We start from the raw sequence: 27,788 nt of genomic DNA, 5'->3' as shown, positions 1-27,788 counted from the left end.
CGAGGTGGGCCTGCGCAGCCGCAGAAAGAGCGGGAGGTCTTGGGGGCCATCCCGATCCCGCGCTGTTTCGCGCCAGGCTTAAAGCAGCTGGAGACGAGCTACTCGCGTCCCGGAGCCCCGCACCACGGCGGGTGAGGCCGGCTCCGCAGCGCAAGCCTAGCGCCGCGGGCCCTCTTCCCCTGTGCTGCCGCCATCATGCTGCTGCCCGTGTTCACTCTGAAACTGCGCCACAAAATCAGCCCCCGCATGGTGGCCATAGGGCGCTACGACGGGACTCACCCGTGCCTGGCAGCCGCCACCCAAGCGGGCAAGGTAACCGCTCCCACCGCACGGAGTCTGGGCCCTTCGAGTCCCCAGGATCTCCGCCGGCCGCGCCCCGGCGAACCCGCCCTTCATCCTGCGACCCCGCCCCCAGCCACGGTTGCCCGGCAACCGGCCTGCAGTCTCTAGCTCCCCGGCCAGCGCCGAATAACGAAAAATAATGGGGTCTCGCCTGAAGGCCTTTTCCGAGCAGTTAACTTTACTTGTCTACAGGAACTTAGACTCGGAGAGTGTTGGAGCCCCTGTGCAGATAGGGAGCGTAGGGAAGAAAAGTCCCCAGGAGGGAAGGGGTTTTGTCAGGATTAAGAGCGGTAGCGGAGCCCAGGGCCTCCGCCTGTCACTCGGGAGCTCCTTCCACTATTTTATATTGCCTCTCGAACCAAACAACTTTACGGAAAAACATACAAAGACCCGAAAATTCAATGATTCAAATTGCACTTGATTTTTATCCATGTACATTTACGTTTTTTTTTTTTTCCTGTAAGTTATTCACTAAGTATTTGTTGGGTGCTTACTGTGTGCTGGGTGCTGTCCAAGGTGTGGAAGTCTCAGAAATGAAATGGCCATTTAACATTCAGGAGACTTACTGAACACCTCTTTTGTGCTAGATGTTGGGGGTTCAGAGATAAAGCTTAAATCCCTGTTTCGCAAAGCTTAAAACCCAGCAGACAAGGCATATCAAGGCACTCTGTACTGATGGAGGCATGACCAAAATTCGTGGAATACAGTGACACCAAGCGTAATAGCATTTAACAGGTACAGAGCTTCATTACACGAATTATCTCAGCATCCTTGCTACAATGCCAAGGGCAGCAGCATGGCAAAGGTGTGATCCTAGCTCCAGTACCTACTAATTTCGTGACCTTGGGCAAAGTACTTAATAATAGTATCTACCACATAGGGTTGTTAAGAGGACTAAGTAAGTTAATACATGTAAAGCGCTTGGGGTGTGGGAAATGTAGGCATGTAAGTCATTCATTGTTAGTAGTTATTTTGTTGTTGTGACTCCCACTTCACTGACTAGAATAGGGATTCAGAGAGGTTCAAAGTAATGCACGAGGTCATGCAACTAGAAAGTGGTGGAAATGAAAGGTAAGCCACCTGTTCTTGACCCAGTGTAGATTTAATAAACTAACATTTATATAATGTTTTATAGTTTTCAAGTCATTTCCACCTATGCTGTATGTTAGATGATATGCCTTGGGATACATAAGTAGGAAGTAATGATTCCTTTTCATTAGGTACTGTAATGAAGAAGAACGCCCTGGCATAGGGCCTGGCATGGGATAATGTTAGTTATTGTTAAGAAGTACTGCAAATTCAAAAAAAAAATATCATATTGGTTTCGTGGGCGCATAGCAGCTAAAAAATGGGCTGAAAATGTGCTGTGGATATTGGCTCTGCCCCTTATTTGATAAGGGCTTACTACTAAGCACCGTTCTTAGCTTCGTAGTTGCAAGGATGAAATTGGCAAGTCTCACTCATTTGGAGTTTACGTTTGAAAGGGGGAGCTAGACACCAGGGGGAGAAAAAAATTAAATATTTTATATTTACATATTTTATTTATGTGTTAAAATGTATTTATATTTACATATAAATAACACAGATAATGTCTCCCTAGGGGGAAAATAGTAAGGGAATGGGAATGAGGGAGATTGCTATTTTATTTTTATTTATTTATTTTTTAAAGATTTTATTTATTTATTTGACAGACAGAGATCACAAGTAGGCAGAGAGGCAGGCAGAGAGAGAGAGAGGGAAGCAGGCTCCCCACTGAGCAGAGAGCCCGATGCGGGACTCCATCCCAGGACCCTGAGATCATGACCTGAGCCAAAGGCAGCGGCTTAACCCACTGAGCCACCCAGGCGCCCTGTGATTGCTATTTTAGATAGGGTGCTCCATAGGCCTCTGATAAGATAACTGTAGATCAGAGATTTGAAGAAAGGGAAGACAGAAGCCCTGCAGGTCTGTGGGGTAGGTGCCTTCCCAGCAGAGGGATCAGCGAGTGCAAAGGCCTTGAGGTGGAAAGATGCTTGGTGTGTTCTAGGAACACGAGGCTGTGGGGCTGGAATGGAATGAAGGAAGCAGTGAGGTAGTCAGGGGCCGGGTCATATAGGGCAGGTAGGCTGTGTAAAGACCATTGTTTTCGGGTGGTGGGGTTTGATTACTATTTTAAGATAAGGCATAACTCTGGCTGGTACTGCAGCAGAGATGCAGGGAGGTGAGTGTAAATGGAGAAGCAGGAAGGTCAGGCCCAGGTGTCTAGGGAAGCCCTTTCATTAGAATGTGACTGAGAGTGGAAGGCAGGGACCCTGGAGTCTAGGTCTGTTTCTGGAGTTAAAAAACAATAGAGAGAGTTGGGACGCCTGTGTGGCTCAGTGGGTTAAGCCGTTGCCTTCGGCTCAGGTCATGATCCCAGAGTCCTGGGATCGATTCGCATGGGCTCCTTGCTCGGCAGGGAGCCTGCTTCTCTCTCCGCCTCTACCTGCCTCTCTGCCTGCTTGTGTGCTCTCTCTCTCTCTCTCCTTCTCTCTGACAAATAAAATATTTTAAAAAAAAATAGAGAGAGAGAGAAGAGAGAAAGAAAAAGTCCTGTGTGACGTGTGTAATTGGATATTTTGTTTAGAACTTTAAACAAGTCTCAAAAGTTATGACCTGATATTTTATATTGAGACTTTAAAAAAATGGTGACATTTTATGATCCAAATAATACAGGAATATACTCTCTTTTAAAAGTAATTAAGCAACAACAAGACAATAACAACAAACATTCCAGGTAAGGCTAATGCCCAGCTTGACCACTGGAGCCCACATCTCTAGAAACAGGATTTTGTTATTATAAATGGGATTTTGTTGAGAACATGACTCTTGAGGTACTGGGATCTGGTCTTTGAGCCTGAGCAAGGATTTTATTTTTGTTTTGTTTGAGCAATATTTTAAAAAGGAGTTTTTTGCAAGATGAACATTTTGTTTTCCTCTGGGGACATTTTTTCCTCTCACCATGGGGCTGAGGGGAGCCATTGAATTCCTGCTGTCAGCAGCATCCTCTCAGCTAGAACAGATGTTCCATGAACTTCAGCCAGTCCTTTGGCTGAAGACATGGGGAGCGATCCATTTGCTGTGTGAGATTGCATTGGTGGTTCAGTGGTAGAATTCTTGCCTGCCATTTGCTGTGTGACTGAGCTTGGCTTTTTCCATGCCCGAGAGATAGGTAGGTCTCCTGGAGACTCAGAGAACAGCAGGAGGGGAATTAGGGAGAAGTCTGCTCCTGGGAGTCTTTCTGCTCTTGGCCACAAACTCCAAACTCTTTCTGTTCCAATTGCAGTGAACATGAAGTCCATAAGTGATTTCCACTCCTGTTCTCCCTCAGCCTGTCTAATTACTGGAAGACTCTGAAAGAATTCTTTTGTTCCAAACTGTTCTAAAAGGAAGTAAGACATGGTGGCTGGTAGGTTCTGGAACCAGATGCCAGGCATCAGGTCTTACCCCTGTCACTTACCAGTCATCAGACCTTGGGAAACGGCCTTTACCCTTCTGACCTCATCTGTAAACCAGGGCTTGTTGTGAGGATCAGTAATGCAGTAATGTTTATAAAAGCCAGAGGACATCAACACGATATTCCATAGCTATGTACCTTTTCTGTATATTTCTGATCATTTCCTTTGAAAATTATTTGTTGTTGAGCAGGCTGTCTTGTTTGATAATAATAAAATTAATCTTTGGGTTTCTATCAAAAGGATGAAATACATATTTAAAAATCAGTGAAAAATATTTTAAAAGATTTTATTTATTTATTTAACAGACAGAGATCACAAGTAGGCAGAGAGACAGGCAGAGAGACGGGGTGGGGGAGGAAGCAGTGTCCCTGCCAAGCAGAGAGTCCAATGTGGGGCTCGATCCCAGGACCTTGGGATCATGACCCTGAGCTGAAGGCAGAGGCTTAACCACTGAGCCACCCAGGCGCCTCTAAAAATGAGTGAATTTTAAAGCTGGAAAAGGTTTAAGAGATCTCTAGTACAGTGTTTACTATCCTTTTTTACTTTGCATTTTTTAGACAGGGAAGATTTCCCTAATGAAATTTTAATATTACAGATATGCCACATGGCAGTTTTGTACTGTGCCCTTTTGGATGGCCACAAGCCATTTTATTATCTAACATCCTCTTACCCCACTAACAGTGACCCTTCTTGGGGTGATTATATCTATGAGAGTTGAAACTACTAAGTTAATTAACTTTGGACTAATTTTTAAGTCTGTATTGCTAGTACAGACTATGAAACCTTGAAAAAGCTTGACCGCATGACTCAGTTTAAGTTTGTAAAACAGATCTATGAACAACCAAGGCTTTAAAATTATCATTTTGTTTTTAAGATTTTATTTATTTATTTGACAGACAGAGATCACAAGTAGGCAGAGAGGCAGTCAGAGGGAGAGGAAGGGAAGCAGGCTCCCTGCTGAGGGGCTCGATCCCAGAACCCTGGGATCACGACCTCAGTGGAAGGCAGAGGCTTTAACCCACTGAGCCGCCCAGGTGCCTCTGAAACTATCAGTTTTAACCCTTGAAACCAGGTTTTTTTTTTTTTTTTTTTTTGGTAAGTTTACTTATTTAAGTAATCTCTATACCCAACACGGGGCTTGAATTTAAAACCCCAAGAACAAGAGTCATATGCTCTTTCAAATGAGCCAGCCAGGCACCCCTGAAACCAATTTTAAGGGTTAGGAAGTGAATGTATTAGGTGCTTGGATGACACATACTATAGAAGTATGTTATGTGATCATCTTTGTGTGAAGCAATCACATTGTATCTGGTAGCACTTCCCAAAGGTTGACCAGGAGGAGGCTATTAATACCCTGGGTCTCTTAGAACATGTATGTTAATTTTACTTTTTTGGTATCTTAAATTTTTTTTTTTTTAAAGATTTTACTCATTTATCTGACAGAGATCACAAGTAGGCAGAGGGTAGGCAGAGAGAGGGGGAAGCAGGCTCCCTGCTGAGCAGAGAGCCATGTGGGGCCTGATCCCAGGACCCCGGGACCACAACCCAAGCCAAAGGCAGACACTTCAACCCACTGAGCCACCCTGGCGCCCCTTTTTTGGTATCTTAAAGGGATGTAATTAATTGTTTCTGTTTTAGGTTTTTATTCACAATCCTCATACCCGGAGCCAGCATTTCAGTGCCTCCAGGGTCTTCCAGAGCCCCTTGGAATCTGATGTTTCACTTCTCAACATTAACCAGGCAGTCAGCTGCCTGACTGCAGGAGCACTGAACCCAGAACTTGGGTATGATGCTCTTTTAGTGGGGACACAGACTAATCTTCTGGCTTATGATGTCTACAATAATTCAGACTTGTTCTACAGAGAGGTAAGTATACCCCTTCACAGCTGTAACATTCCCATTACTCATGAATGGCCATTGGTATTTTACACTTGAAAGAGATGAGACGGTGAGAGATGGTATTTTGGTTTGCGTATTGTATGGCTCTCTTAATGTAAAGAACTCAGAGATTTTTCCATTTCCATCTGCATTCTGCCTGACACTTCCTTGTTTCCTTGTTTCCTCATGGTTGGTAACCACGGTTGCCACTCCAGCTTGTCCCCCGTGAGGCACATCTGTGCTACCACCACCTGTCAAGATGTAGTGAGAGCTCAGCCAGGAGTCAGGAAGTCAGTGATCAGACCTGGTAGCTTTGCATTTAAGTGTAGTATAGTAGTTTATAGGAAAAGCACATACTGTGCTCTGCCATCTACAGGCTACTGCAGCTTTTTACCCAAGCTATTCATTTTTATTGTGGAAAAGATAGTGAAGCAAAAAAAAAAAAAAGAACTTATAATTTCTCCATCTAGAAATAACACAACTCTTAAACTGATTTTACTAAGTGAAATTTTTTAAAAAATGGGATCATACTATATACATGTAACCTTTTCCTCTACAACTTATGTTAACGTATATTAAGATCTAATTCACGTGCCATACAATTCACCCACTTAAAAGATGCAATCCAGTTGTTTTGTAAAGAAAAAGCACATCTTTTCTTGTACTTAGTTCCCACTTATTTGAATTCTTTTGTAAAGTGTCTAATAAATAGGTCTTTTGCTTGTTTTTTTATTGATACTTTGTATTATTAATTTGTAGATTTTCTTTGGGTATATTGGATACAAGTTCATACACACACACACACACACACACACACACATATATATATAAACATTTACAATATATACAGTAAATAACAATATATATAACAAATATCTTCTCCCAGTACTTGGCTCATTCCGGTAAGTAGGTGTCTTTTGATGAGCAGAAGTTTCAGATTTTGTTGGAAGTCTAGCTGTTTGGTTTTTTTCTTTAGTAGTGTTCTTTCCGTCCTGAGAAGTCTTTGTCTATTTCAGGATCACAAAGATATTCCTCGTGTATTTTTGTGGAAGACTGAAATTGAGTGTAGGATGTGTATATGTACATATAGGAAGAGAGAGAGATTGCATGGTTTATTTTAAGGAATTGGCTCACCCAGTTGTGAAGGCTGGCAAGTCCAAAATTTGCAGATTAGGCATCACCCAGGGAAGAGATGATGTTGAAACTGGAGTCCAAGGACAGTCTGGTGGCAGAATCCTTCCTCCAGGGAGGTCAGTCTTTTTTTCTATTAAAGCCTTCAACTGGTTGGGTGCAGCCCACCCATATGGTCAAGGGCAATCTGCTTTGCTCAGAGTCTGCTGATTTAAATGTTAATCTCATTAAAAAGATACCTTCATAGAAACTCCTACTAGAATAATACTTGATTCAATATCTGGGTACCATGGTCTAGCTAAGTTGACACATAATTAATGATCTTAAGAATGCACCTCTGCAACTGCTGAGGTAAAGGCCTTTTTTACTCTGGTTTCTCTTCAGATTGTATAAAGTCCTTTTTAATTTTTTAATTTATAATTTTTATTTTTAAAGATTTTACTTATTTATTTGAGAGCAACAATGAGAGAGAGCATGAGAGGTGAGAATGTCAGAGGCAGAAGCAGACTCCTCGTGGAGCTGGGAGCCTGATATGGGACTTGATCCTGGGACTGTGGGATCATGACCTGAGCTGAAGGCAGTTACTTAACCAATTGAGCCACCCAGGCACCCCATAAATGCCTTTTGAAAATGAGATTTTTGATAAGTATTGCTAAATTGCTCTCTGCAGAGACTATTACCCACCTTCCCCACAGACTATGAGAGTGCCTGTTTTATCACACCCAGCCAACAATGGATAATATTATTTTTCATCTTTCAAATCTGAAAATTAGAAATAATACATTGTGAGAATAAAGATTTTCATGTTCATTGGTGATATGTATTTCTTGTGAATTTCTTGTTCTTTTTCTGACTTGGGTATTTATCCTTTTCTTATTTATTTGCTTTCTATTACCTCTTTTATTTTATTTACAAAAGAATATAATTAATATTATATTAGATATCATAGGCATTTTTCCAGTTTATTGTTTACCTTTTTATCTTTTGATTGGCCATTTAGCAGTTTTAATTTCTTTTTTTTTTTTTAAAGATTTTATTTATTTATTTGACAGAGAGAGGTCACAAGTAGGCAGAGAGGCAGGCAGAGAGAGAGGGGGAAGCAGGCTCCCTGCTGAGCAGAGAGCCCGATGCGGGGCTCGATCCCAGGACCCTGAGATCATGACCTGAGCCGAAGGCAGTGGCTTAACCCACTGAGCCACCCAGGCGCCCCAGCAGTTTTAATTTCTAATGAATTTTTCTCTCCTTTATGGCCAATCTTTTTTTTTTATAGTTTTCCTATATGCAGATTATATAAATAAGGACTATTTTCATGTATAATGAACAATTTGTATTTCCAAAGATATCCTTGAATTTTTAAAAAATAAATTAAATTATGCTTATATGCTTTATTCAAGAAGTCTAGAACATACATTAATTCTAGACGGTGGGGATGTAGGTATTTTATTATTCTTTTACTTCTCGGGAACTTTACAATTAAAAAGAGTAGTAGCAAGAGAACTAGGTAATAAGTATTAAAAAGATTTCCATCCGACATGGTTAATATGGGTTGTAAAAACTTAGGTGTTTTAAAAGCATAAGTTTGATTCTGTCAAGCATTTGGCCTCTAGAACAGTTCTAGAGAACCTCTGATTCTGTAGCAGTTCATTGGTGGCAGATTAGTGAGAGGCCAGCAGCCCAAGTCGATCATGGATCTCTGCTCATCCTCGTAGAAGCGCACATAAACCACAGTGACTGTCCTCAGTGCACGGCCCTGTCCTGCCTCTCAGGAGACCGTATGGCTTCTCACAAATGATGACAGAGAGATTTGAGTATCCAAATAAAAATAAGGATATATGTTACTTCCTCTGTGCCTGTACATCTCTGAATCTGAGATTTTTATGTCTTTTTTTGTCCTCCTCAGGTTGCAGATGGGGCCAATGCAATTGTGCTGGGAACACTGGGAGACATTGCCCCCCCTCTTGCCATTATTGGTGGAAATTGTGCTCTGCAGGGTTTTGATCATGAAGGAAATGATCTCTTTTGGACGGTATGAAGAACAAAACATTCTCTTAATCCTCTTAAACATTTTTACTTTTAATGCTCTTTATGCTTTGTTTGTTTTTTACCATTGACTATAATGAATAAGAAAAATGAAATAGAATCTTATTTATAATTCTGTACATTAAAAAAAGAAGATTTGTAATTTGAATAATACCCATTGGTGGTTTGTATAATCCTCTTTCATGTAGCTAATGTATTTGGATTAAGTGAAAAAAAGATGGCATATTAATGAGCTTTGGTTTTATTTTCAGGTTACTGGAGATAATGTTCATTCCTTGGCCTTATGTGACTTTGACGGTGATGGTAAGAAAGAGGTGTGTGGAGGAGGAGATACTTATCTTGTGTGTTCAGCAGAATAATTTTCCTATGACAATGACATTAGTGTTAAGAGAAGCTTTAGCTTCTCTTGGTTGATTTTGGTGCTCTCTTGCCTAAATGACAAGCTAACTGGCCTCATTTATCTTTCTCCTCTTTTGAACAATACATCACTTGTGATAATCTAATACAAAGATCAAGGCCATGATGTTTCAAAGACACAGGACAGGGAGAGGGGGCAGAACAGTTGCGACCACAGCCATATTCACAATTCTGATGCTTTGAGACCGTATTAGTAAGTAGTTTTTAATTGTGGCTAACATTTTCATGAATCTAAAAGTTTGAGAGAAATGGGCTCTTAGCCTTTGAAATTACTCTGATGGTTCCTCTAGGAGTCAGTTTCTTTTTTTTTAGATTATTTATTTATTTATTTGACAGAAAGAGAGATCACAAGTAGGCAGAGTCAGGCAGAGAGAGAAGGGGAAGCAGGCTCCCCGCTGAGCAGAGAGCCCAATGCCGGGGCTTGATCCCAGGACACTGAGATCATGACCTGAGCCGAAGGCAGCGGCTTAATCCACTGAGCCACCCAGGCGCCCCAGGAGTCAGTTTCTTGAGCTGTGTCAGGCATTGACTTACCATTGACTTGTCCATGGCTACTGGTCTCCGGCATTTGAGACGGGGCTTCTGTCTGCAGGCAGAGAAGGGCACCGAGCCAGGGCACGTTTTCACCTTCTTGGTGGAAGGACATGTTCTGGCACAATGTGCATCCCGATGTGCAGATAAAATCTGTAATGGCCACTTTTTCTTCAGTAACTGAACCTGGGGACTTTCCCAATGGGAAAACCTTCCCGAGTACCAGATTCTCAGGAGATTGAAACTCTCAGATAGCAGTAGCAGTGTATAAAGTGTCGTGCAGTTTTTTTGTTTTATTTATGGAAATTCTGCTGTGTTCACTTGTTGCACTAACTATGCATGATTCTTTTCCCTTTCAGCTTCTCGTTGGGTCAGAGGATTTTGATATCCGAGTTTTTAAAGAAGATGAGATTGTGGCAGAAATGACAGAAACAGAGGTAAGGAGTGTCACATCTTTAAAGGGGTTTGCTACTTCCTCCTTCCCCTTCAAAAAAATGCCAGCTTGCTTATCACCGGTCTGTAGGTGCTGTGTCCTGCATTATTGTTTTTCTTTCATTCAAATTGGTAGTAAATCTTTTCCAGTTTGGTCGAAATTATTCAGGTTTTGTTGGATTTCTGTTTATTGTCAATACTACATGTGAGGAGGCTGCATTCTTTGAAACATCTTTTTCCTAAATCCTAGAAAAGGACAGGAGACTATGAAATAGAGGTAGGGACTTGAGCTGACTGTTGGTCCTCTGGTCCCTGGTCCAACAAAAGAGAGAAACTAGTTAATTAGAGAACTAATTAATGAAGGATTTACGGGACCTACAGAATTTGGGGCTAAGTTTATGAAAATCTGAACTTTACAAAATTGTTCATTTCAGGGCCATTTTCCTCTCATTTTGGTTTGATTTTGCTCCTAGCTCAAATGTCATTTTGCAGATCAGCAAAATTTTAATTCATTTGGCAGTTGAACGGTACTGACTATTGCCAAAAGAATGCCTTGAGCTAAATAATTCTGGAATCCTACACAGCACTTTGCATTCAGAGTTAAGTGAAGTGGGTGGTTTTGTAGAAAAGCTGTAGGTGTAGAGGAAATTATATAACTATTCTTTGCTTTATACAATTTATTTCTTAATATCTCTTGTATTCATGTCAGAATTAGAAAGTAGATCTGCAGGAACATAGATATCATTAAGCTCTGGTCTTAACTTTAAATAAAGGATAATTTTATTCAGTATCTAAAATTTCATCATCTTAAAGGTGTTAAATCCTCAGACAGTCCTATAAATATTTCTGTATGGTATACACATTTTGTGTATTGTTACATACACAATTCTATGTGCTTAGGTTTGTACTTTTCAAAGAATTATGTTTCCTTCTAAAAAACATCTTTCATCTTTAGCAAGCAATAAATTATGTCACAGAAAGGAGGCATGTAGATAAAAGATTCAGTTCTGGGTTTTACAGGTCTTTAAAATTTAGACTGTAAGATATTAAAACATTTTTTGAGTTAGTATTTATAACAGTGTCTGTTGTACATTTTCTGTTTCTTATATACTCACTTTATTTCATCCTTATTCACACAATTTTATTTTTTTTAAATAATTTGCCTCAAGTTGCCGCATAAGTTTGATCTCGAAAAGCAAACTTTGTGAGTTCATTTAATTCTGATTACCCAACGCTTGAAATAGATGACATGGATCATAGAGAAGAGGAGTACATTCCCCTTGAACAGATTTAAATCTAATTTTAACACACACTTGGTAGCAAGGCTTGCAATTTTATAAAGCCATACTTTGCATCAAATTGAGCTTAATGGGAATATGTTGTGTTATTTCTTGCAGATAATCACCTCTCTTTGCCCTATGTATGGCAGTCGATTTGGTTATGCCCTTTCCAATGGCACAGTTGGAGTTTATGACAAAACAGCTCGATACTGGAGAATTAAAGTTAGTATAATTCAGCCTTCATTATTCAGGGATTTTATACTTATTGAAAGACTTCTGGACTAATTATTGAAATTCTTTTTTAGTCTAAAAATCATGCCATGAGCATTCATGCTTTCGACCTTAATTCTGATGGAGTGTGTGAACTGATAACTGGTTGGTCCAATGGAAAGGTAAGTTCAAATACAGAGTTCAGGTGTGATTCAGAGGACTAGTTGTTTGAGATACACTGGATGCATGACTCAGAACCAGTAACATGAGAATATAAACTTGTCTTCCTTGGCTGTGCTTTCAAAGTTAGCTTCATAATCTTCGCACCTTGTTTTCTTCCCACTGTAATGTCAGCACTACAAGTGAGTGAGTGTCCTTTTGATTTTAGGAGCCCAATTTGAGAGAAATCTTTGGGAAGATCTTTCTAAATCTCTTCCTTGAAGGAATGAGAATCAGTTTAATCAGATTGATCGTAGGCGTAGGACTGTAAAAAAAGGAATTTTAATAAGCAAATAATGAACTGTTTGTGTAGCTCTTCTCTAATAAGTCTTTAAAACTGACTGAAAACTTAGAGTTAATGGGAAGAATCATGTTATCATATTGTTTTCCCAGCTATAAAATTCAAAATAAAATCTTTTTGCTTTCTTTCCTTTTTTAAGTTCAAATCAGAATTTTCTGCAGACTTCTGGCAAGTGAAGATTGTCTTGTTAGAAGCTGTCTAAGTAGCTGCCAGGTCTCCATGGGTACCATTTGCCCTGGCTTTCTTGTGTGACAGTGCTGGATTGCCTGAAGGAGATCAGCTAATTCCTGCCTTTACTTCATTGGTTTTTTTCTTTGCTTTTGACCAGTACCTTGTAACCTTCCTTTGGTGTTGTGTGAAGAACAGGTTCTGTAGAACTGTTGTGTTCCTTTACCTGGTTTTGTTTTTGGCATGGGCATTAAAAATGATAAGAGAAGACTGGGGTGCCAGGATGGCTCAGTTGGTTAAGCATCTGACTCTTGATTTTGGCTCATGTCTTCATCTCAGGGTCATGGGATCGAGCCCCCTGTCCAGGCTCTGTGCTCAGTGAGGAGTCTGGTTGAGATTCTCTCTTTCCCTCTCGTCTGCCTCTCCCACTGTGTGCATAGTCTCTTTCTCTCTCAAATAAATCTTTAAAAAAATTATAAAGGAAGACTGTGTTCCTTAGTAAGAAATGTGAGAATTATAAAATGGACCATATTCTGGGGCAATATAAATTATAAATTCAAATTATTGTGATTGAGTCAAGAATTAGAAACCACTAGACTTGAGAAGTTATCAAAAGTTACCTTAAAGAAAAAGTTACCTTCAAATATGACTCTGGGCCTAGAAGTTTTTAGGGCTAAATGCTTTCAAAATTTTAAGGAATTTCTATTATATAATCTGTTCCAGAACATTAAAAAAAGATAAGAAAATTCACACAGTTCATTATATAAGTAGAAAAACTAATATCTATACTTAACAGAAATAGCATGCAAAAGGGAAATACACAGATCCAGCATGTGAATACAGGTGCAGAAACACTAAATGAGTGCAAGCAACTGATGAACTTTGCCTTTAGTAGGTTGTTTGTTGAGATGGAGGGCCATTCTCTGCTCCAGGGCAAAAGCTCCATGTTGGATAAGGCAAAGAGCAGAATATCGAGAGAACTATTAATTTTTAGGCTTGTTTCTTAGTAAATGAACTCTCTTATTTGTAAAATATTATGTAAATGCAGAAGTAAGTTTAGTCTGAGTTAAAGAGTGATTATTTTTAAGTCATCTCTACACTCATCCTGGGGCTCGAACTCAGGACTGTGAGGTCAAGAATTGCATGCTCCACCGGGGAGCCAGCCACGCTCCCTGAGAGTTATGTTAATGTGCTAAGGGCTTTCATAAATACAAGCCCTGCATTACTTCACAAACTTTAACGTGGATAATTATCAGGCTTACATGTTGTTGTTATGAAGAGCATGGATACTTAGAATGTGACATTCTCCAGATAGGAGGTAGGAACTAGTAGTAGGCTATGACCTAAGTGACTTTATTTTTGTTGTTGTTGTGAAGTTTTGCCCAGAAGGATGTTCATGAACAGACAAAAAGGGTGAATGGCACTGGCTATTGAAATGATTGCTCTATGCTTTTCTGTAGCTACCCTTTTATTGATGGCACTTGTTCTTGCTTGAAAAAAAAGTCATCATTTTAAGTGGTGATCCTTCATTGTTGTTTTTTAGTTGCATTTATTTCTGATCATTTATTTGCCTTTCTTGGGAAGAGGAGACTCAGTGAGGATGGGAGGGCTCTTTGGGTATCTTAATAGTTTTTACATGGAAGAGACTCTTTTTTTTTTTTTTTTTTTTTTACATGGAAGAGACTCTTAAACAGGGTTATCATAAAAGGTTATGTGATGGAAGGGTGAACTAGCTTGGTGTTTGGTGTTTTAAAAACTTCAGGTGTAAATATAATTTGTGTGCATATATGATAAAGATAATATTTTTGTATAGAACTCACATTTCCTGTTTACGTCTATGTGGCAGGCTCTGTTGTAAGTGCTTTAATGTGTTAATTTCTTTAGGCCTCATTCCAACCCTGTGGAGTGTTGGTATAGTTATTTTCCTCAGGTTCTTGTTCTTGACCTCCAGATGATGAGACCAAGCACAGAGTGGATAAGAGACTTTCCCAAGATCCCATAGATAGTAAGTGGCAGAGCTGGAATCTGAACTCAGCCTACGGCCATACCACCCTAAACATGCCTGATGTTGTCTGGAATCTGAACCCAGACAGCTTGGACTTGCCCTGTTCTCTGTATATGAACCGGCAACCCATTTCTCCAAATGACATTATGTAAAAGCTAGTATGTAAAACAGTTTTTATTTAAAAAGAAGGAAGTACAACCGGTTGTGGCCCTTCATGGTCCCTTTAGCCCCAGGGGTCATAGGTATCTCCTGAGAAGCCAGGAGGATCCATGGTCAGACTAGCTGACCTTTTAAGCTGCTTTTGACCTTAAAATTTTGTGTGTGTGTTTTTAAAAAACAAGCTACTTTTCAAGTTCTTACTTTATTTTTAGGTTGATGCTCGAAGTGACCGAACTGGGGAGGTCATCTTTAAAGACAACTTTTCTTCTGCAATTGCTGGTGTGCTAGAGGGAGATTACCGGATGGACGGTCACACACAGCTCATCTGCTGTGCCGTGGACGGGGAAAGTAAATTGGGATGGCAAAAATCCTTGAAAAGTCAGATTTTCAATTTGATTGGGTCAGAAAACCAGGCAGTGCCACTATGAAGTGTTTGTATGGATATCCTCTCATCCTAATACAGTCACCTTGTTGTGGGGGGATGAGAACTTAGGGATTTGGCTTTTAAGAACTGACAGTTGATGGATTTAAAAGTAGAACTGGCTACGCTGGGTTTTTTTTTCAACGTGGTGAGAGGCTTTTCTTTTTGTTCAGTCCGGGGCTACCTGCCAGGCACAGCGGAAATGAGAGGGAACCTCATGGACACCAGCGTAGAGCAGGACCTGATCCGAGAGCTGAGCCAGAAAAAACAGAATCTGTTGCTGGAACTCCGCAACTATGAGGAAAATGCCAAGGTAGGTCCTCATGGAGATGGACCTTTTCCTCTGGAAATGGGAGACCGGCGAGGTGCGACTGGCAAACGTGAAGGAAAACTGAGCGTCGCTGTCTGCACGGCAGGACCCCTCCCACTTGCTGCAGAAGCAGGGATGGTTTCAGCCTTTTTGCCAGGGTCAGCGGGGAGAGGGCACGTATCCTTTAATCTGGAAATCCCACTTCCATGCCACTGACCTACAGAAGTATTTGCACACATGTCCAAAGACATTTATGGTAGCACCGTTTGTTGCAGTAAACAGTTTTCCAACCAACTGGAATGTTGATTAGTAGTAAGAAGTGTCCTGGGGATATTAAGCAGCTCTGGAGAATGACGTGTATCCAGTTGGACTGAGAGGGAAGAATATCTGTGGCTTTACTGAGTGAAAAAACACAAGGACAGTGTGTATAGAGTGTCTCTTACCTTTTTCAAGAACAAATAACATAAAAGTTGACAACTACAAAACTGTGTGTGTGTGTGTGTGTGTGTGTGTGTGTGTGTGTAGGTATCAAGCTGGCTGGAGGATAAGCTTCGAGATGGGACTTTAACTGTCTTGTCATGGGTATTTGTATTTGAATGTATTATTAAGTGAATTAATTTTGCTATTTTAAAAGAACCACCCCAAAACTATAAAAGGCATGGTGACAATGGACTGTAACCATAGAAAGGGACAGGGCGTTTTCCGTTGGGAAGAGGCTGGGTAGAGAAAGGGAATGATAGCAAGGTGAGTCCTCTGAATTCTAAAGGATCAGATTAATACCAGATGATCGGGAGTCAGCCTTTTGGAGCTGAATAACCTTGTTATTTAAGATTGACGTTAATTCACTGCTTTGGTGGCTGAAGTGGAAGTGGGGGCATGTTTTGCAGGCTGAATTGAGCAGTCCGCAGAGTGAGGCTGATGGGCCTCGGGGCATCATCCCAGCCAATACAAAGCTGCACACTGCCCTCTCGGTCAGTCTGGGGCACGAGACCCAGGCCGCTCATGCAGAATTGTGTATCTCCACCTCTAATGGTAAGAAGATATGTATGTGTGGTTGGCGTCTCTGTACACCTGTGCCGTCTTGGAGTGGTTCTTGAATTGCCGTTGTCTTTCTTCTCTGCAGACACCATCATCCGAGCAGTACTGATTTTTGCTGAGGGAATTTTTCTAGGTGAAAGCCATGTGGTACACCCCAGCATTCACAACCTTTCCAGCTCCATCCGCATCCCCATTACGCCTCCCAAGGATGTCCCTGTGGATCTGCACTTGAAAACCTTCGTGGGTTACAGAAGCAGGTGACCTTTTGCAAGTCACCATTCATTTCTAGCCAGTGCTTCGAGGAGGGCAGGGTGGATATTCTATTGTGGCATGGATTTGGGGGAGCCAAAGGAGCCATTTGATGGTTCTACACACCCGGGCAAGATTTCCCATGACCTTTACCTCCCTAATTCGAAATCTTTCAAAAACAAAAAAGGGGCATTTTAAACCCTCGGTGCACATCTTTGTGTATGTATAAGACTCACGTTTTCGCTAATCCCAAACCCCATTACTGTAGTAGTGTTTAACTGTCAAGTTTTTTGGGTTTTTCCCTTCTGCAAAACCTGTCAAACCAACTTGATGACCCAGTAGTGACTTCATAGTTATTTTCTGGGCCTTGCATTTTGAAAGAATATTCCACACAACCCATTTCTCTTCTTGTGTTCCCTCTGTTGACCACAGCACCCAGTTTCATGTATTTGAACTGACAAGACAGCTCCCCCGCTTCTCCATGTATGCGCTGACCAGCCCCGACCCTACCAGAGAGCCACTCAGCTACGTCAACTTTGTCATTGCAGAACGGGCACAGAGGGTGAGTGTCAGGCTTTTCTCTTTCAGTATCTTTGCACCTTAGCATCTTTTGGGTGCTCTTTCATAAAAGGGGGAAATGACATGAATAAGTTATTTGGTAGCAGTAATTATGACATAAAAGAGGTAGGTAGTTTGGTGTTGGCTTATAGCCCATGATGAAAATATGGCTGAAATATCTTCTCTCACTTTCGAAAAACACATACCTTATTTACTTGCACAATCCTTAGTTACACGTAAATTCTTACCAGCTTCTAATTCCTCTCTTTCTTTTGTCATGGTCTTGGCATACTTGTCCTGACCCAGCGTTTCAGGAGGAACCTGCTTCAGAATGGAAAGAGAGTGGAAGTTGGCACTGGGAACATTTTGGGTTCAGATGCTACCTTAACCAATTAGATTCTTTGTGATTTTCTTAGTGCTGTCAGCCCTCAGCAGTCCCGGCTTCAGTGTCCTTATCTGTAAGCAGGCAGGATCCCACCTCCAGGCGTCCCCTGCAGATTACAAACTTGGTGTCACAGTACCTTATACAGGGTCAAAGACTAGTACTAGTAGCCTTTAACCTTGGCTCAACTTCAGAAATCTCAGGGAGACTTTGTAGTCATGTAGATTCTCACATAGATTCTTATGTGGACCCTGTGCTGCTGCCTTGTAAGTACTGTTATTGTTACGAATATTAAAACTTACTTTATATTTATCATGCGGGTGTACCTCTGTGTCTGTCTCTCATGCGTTTGCACACATACTTCATTTTAACTTTTGTTGAAAGGAATGGAATGGAGTACTTTCAAGCAGACTGCATTGTCCAGGATATAGCCACAGAAGAGTTACTATATAAACAGACTTATCGTTTACCCAAAGTGTTTCTACATTCCATATGAGATTATGTCCACACTGAAAATGCTCTAAAGCCATGCATCTGTGGGGCCAGACATTATGAATGTTACTTAAGATCATGTACAGAGTGGGTAGGAGGGGGTGTGAATTATGATGCTTTTTTTTTCTTTTTTTTAGATTTATTTATTTATTTATTTGACAGAGAGAGAGAGAGAGAGATCACAAGTAGGCAGAAAGGCAGGCAGAGAGAGAGAGAGAGGAGGAAGCAGGCTCCCTGCTGAGCAGAGAGCCCGATGCGGGACTCGATCCCAGGACCCTGAGATCATGACCTGAGCCGAAGGCAGCAGCTTAAACCACTAAGCCACCCAGGCGCCCAATGCTTTTTTTTTTCTTAAGCAATAAATCTAGGAAGAAGGATATTTCTTAAAAACGACTGTCCTTTAAAAGTGGAAGTTCAGGGGTGCCTGGGTGAGTTAATTGGTTAAGCCTTTGCCTTCGGCTCAGGTCATGATCTCAGGGTCTTGGGATCGAGCCCCGTATTGGGCTCTCTGCTCAGCAGGGAGCCTGCTTCCCACCGCCCCCCGCCTGCCTCTCTGCCTACTTGTGATCTTTGTCTGTCAAATAAATAAATAAAATCTTTAAAAAAATAATAAAAATGGAAGTTCATTTCATCCTATTCATTTTTAAGGTTGTTATATGGCTCAGCCAGAACTTCCTGTTACCAGAAGACACTAACATTCAAAATGCTCCATTTCAAGTGTGTTTCACATCCTTACGGAATGGTGGCCAGCTGTATATAAAGATAAAACTTAATGGAGAGGTAAGAATTACTGTCATGGTCATAGATTTCTTATGGACTGTTCTCTATTCAGTGCAAGGTAAGGTGGGTAGCACCAGTCTCAAGGGCATAAAACCATGTGTTTCAACGTAGTCTGTTATTGTTAATTATTTAGACACTGAAGTGTAATCTAGAACAGTGGTATTCTGTTTTCCTCCATCCTTCCTTTCAGCGCTTCCTTGTGTAAGTTGGGAAGAAGGAATGGGGATACAGAGGTGAACAAAAACATTTTCAGTGTTTGTGTGATTTTGTTGTTTAGTTTTCAAGGCTGGACGATTCATCTTTTAGCCTGCTGCTGGAAGTGTGATGCATGTGGTCTGCAATTTCCTCCAGGGCTAACCCCTGTCTTATTTACCACCACATGTAAATTTAGGTTCAGTAAATATGTTGAACGTGAGGGAAATTCTGGTACTGTTTCAGCTGGGTTTGTCTTTAGCTTCTGAGGATACTAAGCTTGTCTCTTTTTTTCTCCCTGGATAGATCACTATAAATACTGATGATATTGACTTGGCTGGTGATATCATCCAGTCAATGGCCTCATTTTTTGCTATTGAAGACCTTCAAGTAGAAGCAGATTTCCCTGTCTACTTTGAGGAATTACGAAAGGTGCTAGTTAAGGTGAGGGCACCCAATGGATGCATTTGTGAGAATGTGGTAGTGTCATAATATTTGAAATGTTTCTCTTAGGAGAGGAACGATACCCCAACTGTGTGTATGTTGTAATAACAGTCATGTTTTAAAGAACTCTTGAAAATTGTTGAACTTCACCTAGTTTTAGAGGGTTCACTAGTTAAAGGGTTTCTTTCATAAAAGTGAATGTTTGAGCTCTAGACCACCCTGCTTTCTTTGTTTGGTTTCAGGGGATACTTTTTAAAAAATATGTCATAATCACCTTTTCCTTTGCTGGCCCTTCACTCTTCTCTTGTAGTTACATTGCTCTGTTGGTTCAGTACTTTCCAACCACCCTGATTCAAAAGGAAAAAGAAAAATAAGGATCATGACTGGCCCAAAATTATCACAATATTCTTACCCCAGATCTCTAAAACATTATGTGTGTTGCTAGGGCTCCCTGTGTTAAGACATGGAAAGATCCAGATGGAATGCCATCTTGCATGTTGGAGGCAGCATAGATAACTTAATTTCATTGATGAGGAGGTGAGACAATGGGGGACAGTCGAGATGGTACAGTGCGTAGGGGAAAGAGAAGGGCCTCTATATGGCAGAGAATGTCTTCTCAGTCTGACTAGTTTCAACAAGTCTGTGAGGTCTTTTTAATTCCTGCATGTTCATGGTTTTTAGGTGGATGAATATCACTCGGTGCATCAGAAGCTCAGTGCTGAGATGGCTGATAATTCCAACCTGATCCGAAGTTTGCTGGTCCGAGCTGAAGATGCTCGTCTGATGAGGGACATGTGAGTATTTACCAGGCCAGGTGCGAGGTTAAAAATGTCCATGATATGGAATAGCAACCCTCAAATGCTACCGGGAGGGGTGTAAATTGGTACAGTGACTTTGGAGAATAACTTGGCATTGTCATTGAAGTTGGAAATGGGCATTCCCTGTGACTCAGCAATTCTACTCCTGGTTTATAATCTAGAGAAACTTGTGTCAACATATAAACCAGGGAATTTATACAAGAGTGTTCGTAAGAATCCCAAAGTGGAAACAGACTAAACTCGCATCAACAATATAATGGCTAAACTGTGGTATAATTGCACATGGGTTATAGCATGCAATGAGAATATGCCTGTCTCAGTGACATGTGACAACACGGACAAATCTTACAGGCATAAGGGGGACGGAGAGAAGTAAGACTCGGAAGAATATGTACAAAATGCTTCCTTTTATATAGTTGGGAAGCACAGCACTAAAGTGTATCATTTGGGAGGCATACCTAGATGAAGAGTGTGTAAGGAAGTACAGGGAAGAGATTGTCTTCTAAGACACTATTCTCTCTTAGGGCAGGAGGGACTGTGTTCACAGAGAGCCTGCTGGGAGCTGCGGCGGTGTCCCATTTCTGGGCCTGGTTTACAAACATCCGTTCTGTCAACTTCTCCGAATGTGTATTACATTTTACAGTAAAGACAGTTAAAGATGTGCAGCTGTAGCTTCTTGCAGAATTTATCTTGGCTCTCAGAGTGACTGAGGTGGAGACAGTAAAATCAGTAACCAGTGATAGATGGAGTTTCTGTGCTCAGATCCCAGGCAAGAGTTTGCCCGGGCTGCTGCCTTTTTCCTGAAAGGCCTAAATTATTGACATATGTTAAAACGGTGTTGCTCAGAAGTAAGTGATTTTTGAAATAGTCATATTGTTGAAAATGTTAAACACCTACAAAAGCAGATTAAGTAATACAGTGATTTCCTATATACCCACCACCTGGCTTCAGTATCACCATCTGCCAGCCCGTCTGGTCTCCTCCATTCTCTCACCTTCTTCCTCTCCCAGGTATGGGCGATTTAGAAGCAAATTCCATAGTATCCTTTCAGCCACAAATATTCTAGATAGTGAGTCTTTAAAAAACAAATAACCACATTATCACACTTGGGAAAAGAAATTTTTTTTCTAGATTTTATTTATTTATTTGACAGAGCACAAGTAGGCAGAGTGGCAGGCAGAGGGAGAGGGAGAAGCAGGCTCCCTGCTCAGCAGGGCTCGATCCCAGGACCCTGAGATCGTGACTTGAGCCAAAGGCAGACACTTAACTGACTGATCACTCAGGCACCCCGAAAAGAATTTCTTAATGCCACAAAATAACCTAGTTCAGTGTTTAATTTCCCCAGTTGTCTCACATGTGTGTGTTTTAAGTTGTTTTTTTTCAAGCAAGGACCAAAGATTAAGTTTCTTGTAATCCACATTTTTCCCAATCCTCTCCTCCTCCTGTGGTTTCCTATTTTGGATTTTGCTAATTGTATCCATGTGGTAATGTTTAGTAGTATTCTTTTGTCCCCTGTATTTCTCTTAGAGTGGTAGGTTGCTGTAGAGGTCTGATCAGATTCAAGTGCAATTTTTTGGCAAGAATACTTCTTAAGCAGTGCTATGTACTTGTGTGAGGGAGCATGTAATGCCTGGTTGTGTCTTTCTGTTATCAGTCATTGATAACCATTGCCTAGATCCATTATTTCTTTTGGAGTCTTCATTTTTTAGTTGAAATACTTATATAAAGCATAACATTCCCTTATGAGGTAATGATTATTTGGTTCCCTGAGGTATTGTTTTTAAGGAAAGACAGATTATTTATCAGGTTTTTTTTTTTAATTCATCAGAGAGAGAGAGAAAGAGAGGGAGAGAGAGCAAGCACAGGCAGACAGAATGGCAGGCAAAGGCAGAGGGAGAAGCAGGCTCCCTGCCAAGCAAGGAGCCCAATGTGGGACTTGATCCCAGGACGCTGGGATCATGACCTGAGCTGAAGGCAGCTGCTTAACCAACTGAGCCACCCAGGCGTCCCTATTTATCAGTTTTAAAATGATGAGTTGGAGGGTGCCTGGGTGGCCCAGTCGGTTGAACATCCAGCTCTTAATCTGAGCTCAGGGTTCTGTTTTTGTTTTAAAGATTTTATTTATTTTTTGAGAGGGAGAGAGAGAGAGAGAGAGAGAGAGCACGAGCCGAGGAGAGGGGCAGAGGGAGACGGAGAGGCAGACTCCCACTGAGCAGGGAGCCCAATGTGGGGCTTGATTCCAGAACCCTGGGAGGGTGACCTGAACTGAAGGCAGACACTTAACAGAGCCACCCAGGGGCCCCTGAGCTCAGGTTTTGGTCTCAGGGTTCAAGCCCCACATTAAATAAAATAAAGATATATTAATAATAATAATAATAAAATAATGAGTTGGTTCTCTAGCATCTTCCATGTTCACCAGTGAGATTTTTAAAATCCTTATAGACTCATGTATTTTAACATATTTAATGTGCTTCATTCCATTTCAGTTTTTCTGTATGATGGCTAAATTGTGCTGTCTTTGGCCAGTAGGAGCCTTTTCAGGTAGCTATAGCTACCTTGGACATAGTGAATATATCTGTTAGGTCCTTGTTTTCTTTTAGGCTTATCTGGCACATCGTTCTGAATCAGGAATCAGCCATTTCTCTAAGGAGCCTTGGTTCTTTTTAGTGGGAAATAGTATTTGGAGATCATAGTCTGCACATTAGAGGTGCTCATTGCCACTAGCTTGGTTACTATTTTTAGGACTTTTCAATGGATATAGTCAGGAAATGTATGTATATTTTTAATGAGAGCTTGTATTGTGAGTTAATATTATTTCCATTTCAAATTTATGAATTCAGATTCGTAGCTTTGATTTTGTAGCTGTATCTCTTCTTTCTGACATTGGAAATCATGGCTCTAACCAGTATCCACATGAGTATTTGCTAGAATAATACCAATATTACCATAAACAGTATGACTGCTGACAAAGTAAAAGCTTTTTTTCTCTTTTTTTTTTTTTTTTTTTGGTGTCTTTAGAGTATATTCCAGTGGGAATTTTTAGTCAAATTATTGTGTTTGAAATAATTCCCCTCTTTTTGGTTTTACCACAAATCTGATATATATTTAGCTTCATTTGGTTCATTTTGCTTTTGGTCTTGAGGGAACTGACATTTTTTTTCCTTTTCTGTTTAATTTTATTACACATTTATTAAAACCCTTATGTAGTTCCAAAGTCAGCACTAAAAAACAATGTACAGAAAAGTCTAACTTATAATTCCTGTCACTTTCATCCTGTTTCCTCCCTCTCACTATACATAACCAATCAAGTTTTGATTATGCACATACAAACACGTATACAGACATTCACGTCTCCTCCCTCGCTAGATAAATCATAGCACGTTACTCTTCTCTGCCTGGCTTTTTTACACTTTAAAATATTGCAGTCACGTCACGGAGATACTTCTCGTTTGTTTTTGTTTTTTTTTTTTTACAGCCATACAGTCCTCATTCTCTGCATGCTTTTCCAGCCAGTTCCCTACACTTGGGTTGCTCTTTTGCTGTTCTAGGTAGTGCCGCAGCCCATAGCTTTCTTAGGTAATTTTTTCATATTTTTGCCGAGATATCTTTGGGAACAAATCCTGAGATGGAATTGCCAGAGTAAATGATAGCTTGCATACTGAATTTTGCAAGATATTTCCAAAGTCTCCTCCATAGGTGTGATACCATTTTGCATTCTCATCAGAGAGTGCCTGTTGTCCTCAGCCTTGCCAGTGGAGTATGTTGGCACACTCTTAGATATTTGTCAACTCAATGGGTAAGAAGTGGTCTCATTGTGGTTTTCATTTGTCTTATTGTGAGCAATGTTGAGGATTTTTTTAGGGGCCATTTGTATTTCTTTTTGTATATGAATGACTTAATTATTTTGTGTGTTTATATTGGTATATTAATTATGATATGAGATGCAGATTTTTTGCAGTTTGTCATTCGTATCTATCCTTTGTTTAGATTTTTAAAAATTAATTTTTGCTTTTGCCATGTACCAGCTTTTTGGAGTTTTTACATAGTCATATTGGTCATTAATTAAACTTACACTCCGAGGTAATAGAATAACCCAAGTATTTTATTTTTGCAGTTATAAATAGGATTTTTCTTCCATGTTACATCTTCTGGTTTTTCTTTTTTGTTTTTTTGAATGTATGAACACTGCTGAATTTTGCATATTGATTTTATAATCAATATAACCATATATTGGTTAGCCAATATAATCAATATAACCACTTCTTTACTAAATACGTTATAGTTAAGTTTTTCCAGATATGAATTTGTATCCTTTGTAAATTGAGACTGTTTTGCCTCTCACTTTGCAATTCATTTTCTTCCTATTATTATTATCTTTGAGGTATATGAGGTTTTTCCTTTTTCTGGCCAACTTTATCTCCAGGGCCCCTTTCCTGTGCTCTTTCTGGCTTTTTTCCTTTTTTTTTTTTTTCCCCCTTTTTTCAGTCAGAGAGGTGGTGTTTAGGCATTTGATTGCTAAACTGTAGGAAAGTGACCACCAACCTCTAAATCCCTTTTTTTCCCCTGAATTATTTATATATCATTTAGAGATTCAGATGTATGCTTTTATTTTTTATTTTTTAAAAGATTTTATTTATTTGGCAGACATAGATCACAAGTAGGCAGAGAGGCAGGCAGAGAGAGAGGGGAAGTAGGCTCCCCGCTGAGCAGAGAGCCCGATGCGGGGCTCAGTCCCATGGCCCTGGGATCATGACCTGAGCTGAAGACAGAGGTGCCCCTGTTTTTATTTTTTAAAGCCAACTTAGTTGATATATAATCTATTATATACATGCAGAAGATTCAGGGTATATAGTTCAATACATTTTAGAAACATATAAACCGTGTTACTGCTGCATCAGTTAAGATGTAGACTATTTCCATCACCCTTGTGCCTCTCTGCATCAGTACTCCAAGCCCCCTCACTTCCTGTCCTTGGCACCCACTGATCTGATTTCTCTTCCAGTAGTTTTGCCTTTTCCAAAATGTCATATAAATGGAATCATATAGTATATGCCTTTTGAGCTGGCTTCTTCTGTTTACTCTCATGCCTTTGAGATTCATCTATGTTGTTGCCTGTGTCAGTAATTGGTTTCTTTTTATTGCTGGCTACAGTACTGTTCCACTGAACGGATATACCATACTTTGTTTATCTACTCACCGATTGACATTGGGTTGTTTCCAAACTCCAGTGATTGCGAATAAAGCTGCGATAAACATTTGCGTGTTTTTTGCAGACATGTTTTCACTTATTTTGGGTAAACACTTGTAATGGGATTTCTGGGTTGCATAGTAAGTGTATATTTAACTTTGAAAGAAACCGTGCAGTCATTTTACAAAGTAGCTGTACCATTTTGCATGCCCATCAGCAGGGCGGGAGAGTTCCAGTTGCTCTGTCTACATCCTTGCCAGCATTTGTCTTTATCAGTTTATTTTATTTTAGTCATTTTCATTGTTGTGTAGTAATGTCTCAATGTGGTTTTAATTTCATGCCTTTGTTTTTTAAAACCCTAATAAAATTAGAAGCTGAATTTATTAGTTAAGAATAAGGTCACTTTTGCTCAGTGAATATTAACCAGAAACTTTGAAGCTATCTTCTTGCCTTGCCTGCTTTTCCTTATCCCCCTCCCAGCACAGTGGGTACTTAAAACTTCTCAGTTCCGTGGATCATTAACCAAGAAAGACCACTTGTTTTCCATTTATCTGGAAGAAATGGAATATTTTGATAGAAACTTCTCAATGTTTCAAAGCAAACCTTTCAAAGTTAAAAATTTGGTGTTGTCTTCCCTATGTAAGAAGTTTGCAACTGTTTTCATCTCAGCCTGCCATATTGAGGTACAGGGATGGTAATACACTTCTGTTGATTTACACAGGAAAACCATGAAGAACCGCTACATGGAACTGTATGACCTCAATAAAGACTTGCTAAATGGATACAAAATTCGCTGTAACAACCACACAGAGCTCCTGGGGAACCTCAAAGCAGTAAATCAGGCCATTCAAAGAGCAGGTCGTCTGCGGGGTAAGTCCCTTTTTGTAGCACTGGAAGTAGTTTGTAATTGGAGGTGAGAACCCTTAGAGCTAGCGGTAGCTTCTAGAATTCATAGTGAGGCCGACAGCAGCGTACCTTTCACACCCAGCTTGGCTGTACTTTGGCTTTCGCCAGTCTGCAGACTTCAGAGGGAAAGAAAACTTTCAGCCCCTTTTCTTAGATCTTGCTGCACCTTCCAAGAAAGACCTAGTGAAATATAGTGGAAGGGAAAGCCTTAAATATACTTTTTTAAAAGGGAAACTGGAAATTAATGAGCTAAGTATCCAACTTAAATTATAGGAAAAGAACAATAGAATAAATCAGAAGAAGCAGTTATACCTGAAACCTGCTGTTTGGGTCAATTCTTTGACCTCCTTTTATTTTTTTATTTTATTTATTTTTTTTTAAGATTTTAATTATTTATTTTATGGACAGAGATCACAAGTAGGCAGAAAGGCAGGCAGAGAGAGAGGAAGAAGCAGGCTTCTTGCTGAGCAGAGAGCCCAATGTGGGGCTCGATCCCAGGACCCTGGGATCATGACCTGAGCCAAAGGCAGAAGCTTTAACCCACTGAGCCACCAAGGCGCCCCATTTTTTACCTCCTTTTAGAAAAATAATCTTTGCTTGGTTGCCTGGCTGGCTCACTCTGAAGGTCATGCAACTCTTGATCTCAGGGTCACAAATTTGAGCCCCATGTTGGGTGAAGAGATTAATTAAAATCTTTAGAAAAAAAGAAAAATATTTTTGCTAGGTGGATATATGCTTTGCTCCTCTTCTATAAAACTGACTTTGTTTCTAGGTTTGAGATGGTCCCTAGGTTTGGTTTGTGATAAATTCCCTCACAGAGTTATCTTTTTTAAGGAGTGGTAAGATAAATTAAAGTTGCCCACCATAGATCTCTTTTCCACCCTAGTTTTATGCTGTTTTAAAACTGGCCTCTGATTTATAATTTAACTTTTAATCATTTTTTATATTGTACTGACTTCCTGTTTCATCCCACACAGTTGGAAAACCAAAGAACCAGGTGATCACTGCTTGTCGGGATGCGATTCGAAGCAACAACGTCAACACGCTGTTCAGAATCATGCGGGTGGGAACAGCTTCTTCTTAGGAAAGAACATGTAGTGAAGTTCCTAAAAAGGGTTTTTCCCTAAAAATCGAGGCTAGTTTGCTTGGATCACATCTTGGTGAACCCAGGTGCTAAGAATGGCAACACTCTTGGTGAGTGGTACAAATGGCAGACTTCATCTGAAAAGCACATCCCTTTCTCTTTTTAGAATCAGTTACTGTTACTCAGTAATCACAGGTTTGTATAGAGGAAGGGAATACTTTTAAAATGTTAGGGCTTCAAAGTCCAATTTTTGGGGTATGTTTGTAAAATTGATGTCAATACATATTCTTCCTTGGAATTGTAATTGAATTTGTAATAAAAGTTTTTTTCATTAAAA

General features: G+C 40.4%; 1 protein-coding gene across 1 annotated transcript; it reads left to right on the top strand.

Moving 5' to 3' along the window:
- On the top strand, positions 1 to 27,788 carry BBS2 (Bardet-Biedl syndrome 2). The gene is made up of 17 exons (XM_059383754.1): positions 1 to 312; positions 5,457 to 5,684; positions 8,728 to 8,853; positions 9,119 to 9,181; positions 10,175 to 10,252; positions 11,645 to 11,749; positions 11,833 to 11,919; positions 14,802 to 14,937; positions 15,184 to 15,323; positions 16,208 to 16,352; positions 16,444 to 16,615; positions 17,040 to 17,169; positions 18,688 to 18,819; positions 19,318 to 19,455; positions 20,137 to 20,249; positions 26,183 to 26,331; positions 27,345 to 27,788. Exons 1-17 carry the CDS (start codon positions 196 to 198, stop codon positions 27,449 to 27,451), a joined length of 2,166 nt encoding a protein of 721 aa, XP_059239737.1. The 5' UTR covers positions 1 to 195; the 3' UTR covers positions 27,452 to 27,788.

Source organism: Mustela nigripes, chromosome 17 (genome assembly GCF_022355385.1).
Source record: "Mustela nigripes isolate SB6536 chromosome 17, MUSNIG.SB6536, whole genome shotgun sequence".
Lineage (NCBI taxonomy): Eukaryota > Metazoa > Chordata > Mammalia > Carnivora > Mustelidae > Mustela > Mustela nigripes.
Note: the sequence above shows the minus strand (reverse complement) of the source record. Positions and strands in the feature narration are given on the sequence as shown.

Excerpts from the sequence above, each read along its gene's own strand:
- BBS2 (XM_059383754.1), top strand. The coding sequence starts at position 196 with ATGCTGCTGCCCGTGTTCACTCTGAAACTGCGCCACAAAATCAGCCCC. Across the intron at positions 16,353-16,443 it reads GTGTATCTCCACCTCTAATG|ACACCATCATCCGAGCAGTA; the intron begins GTAAGAAGATAT and ends TCTTCTCTGCAG. Across the intron at positions 19,456-20,136 it reads TACGAAAGGTGCTAGTTAAG|GTGGATGAATATCACTCGGT; the intron begins GTGAGGGCACCC and ends CATGGTTTTTAG.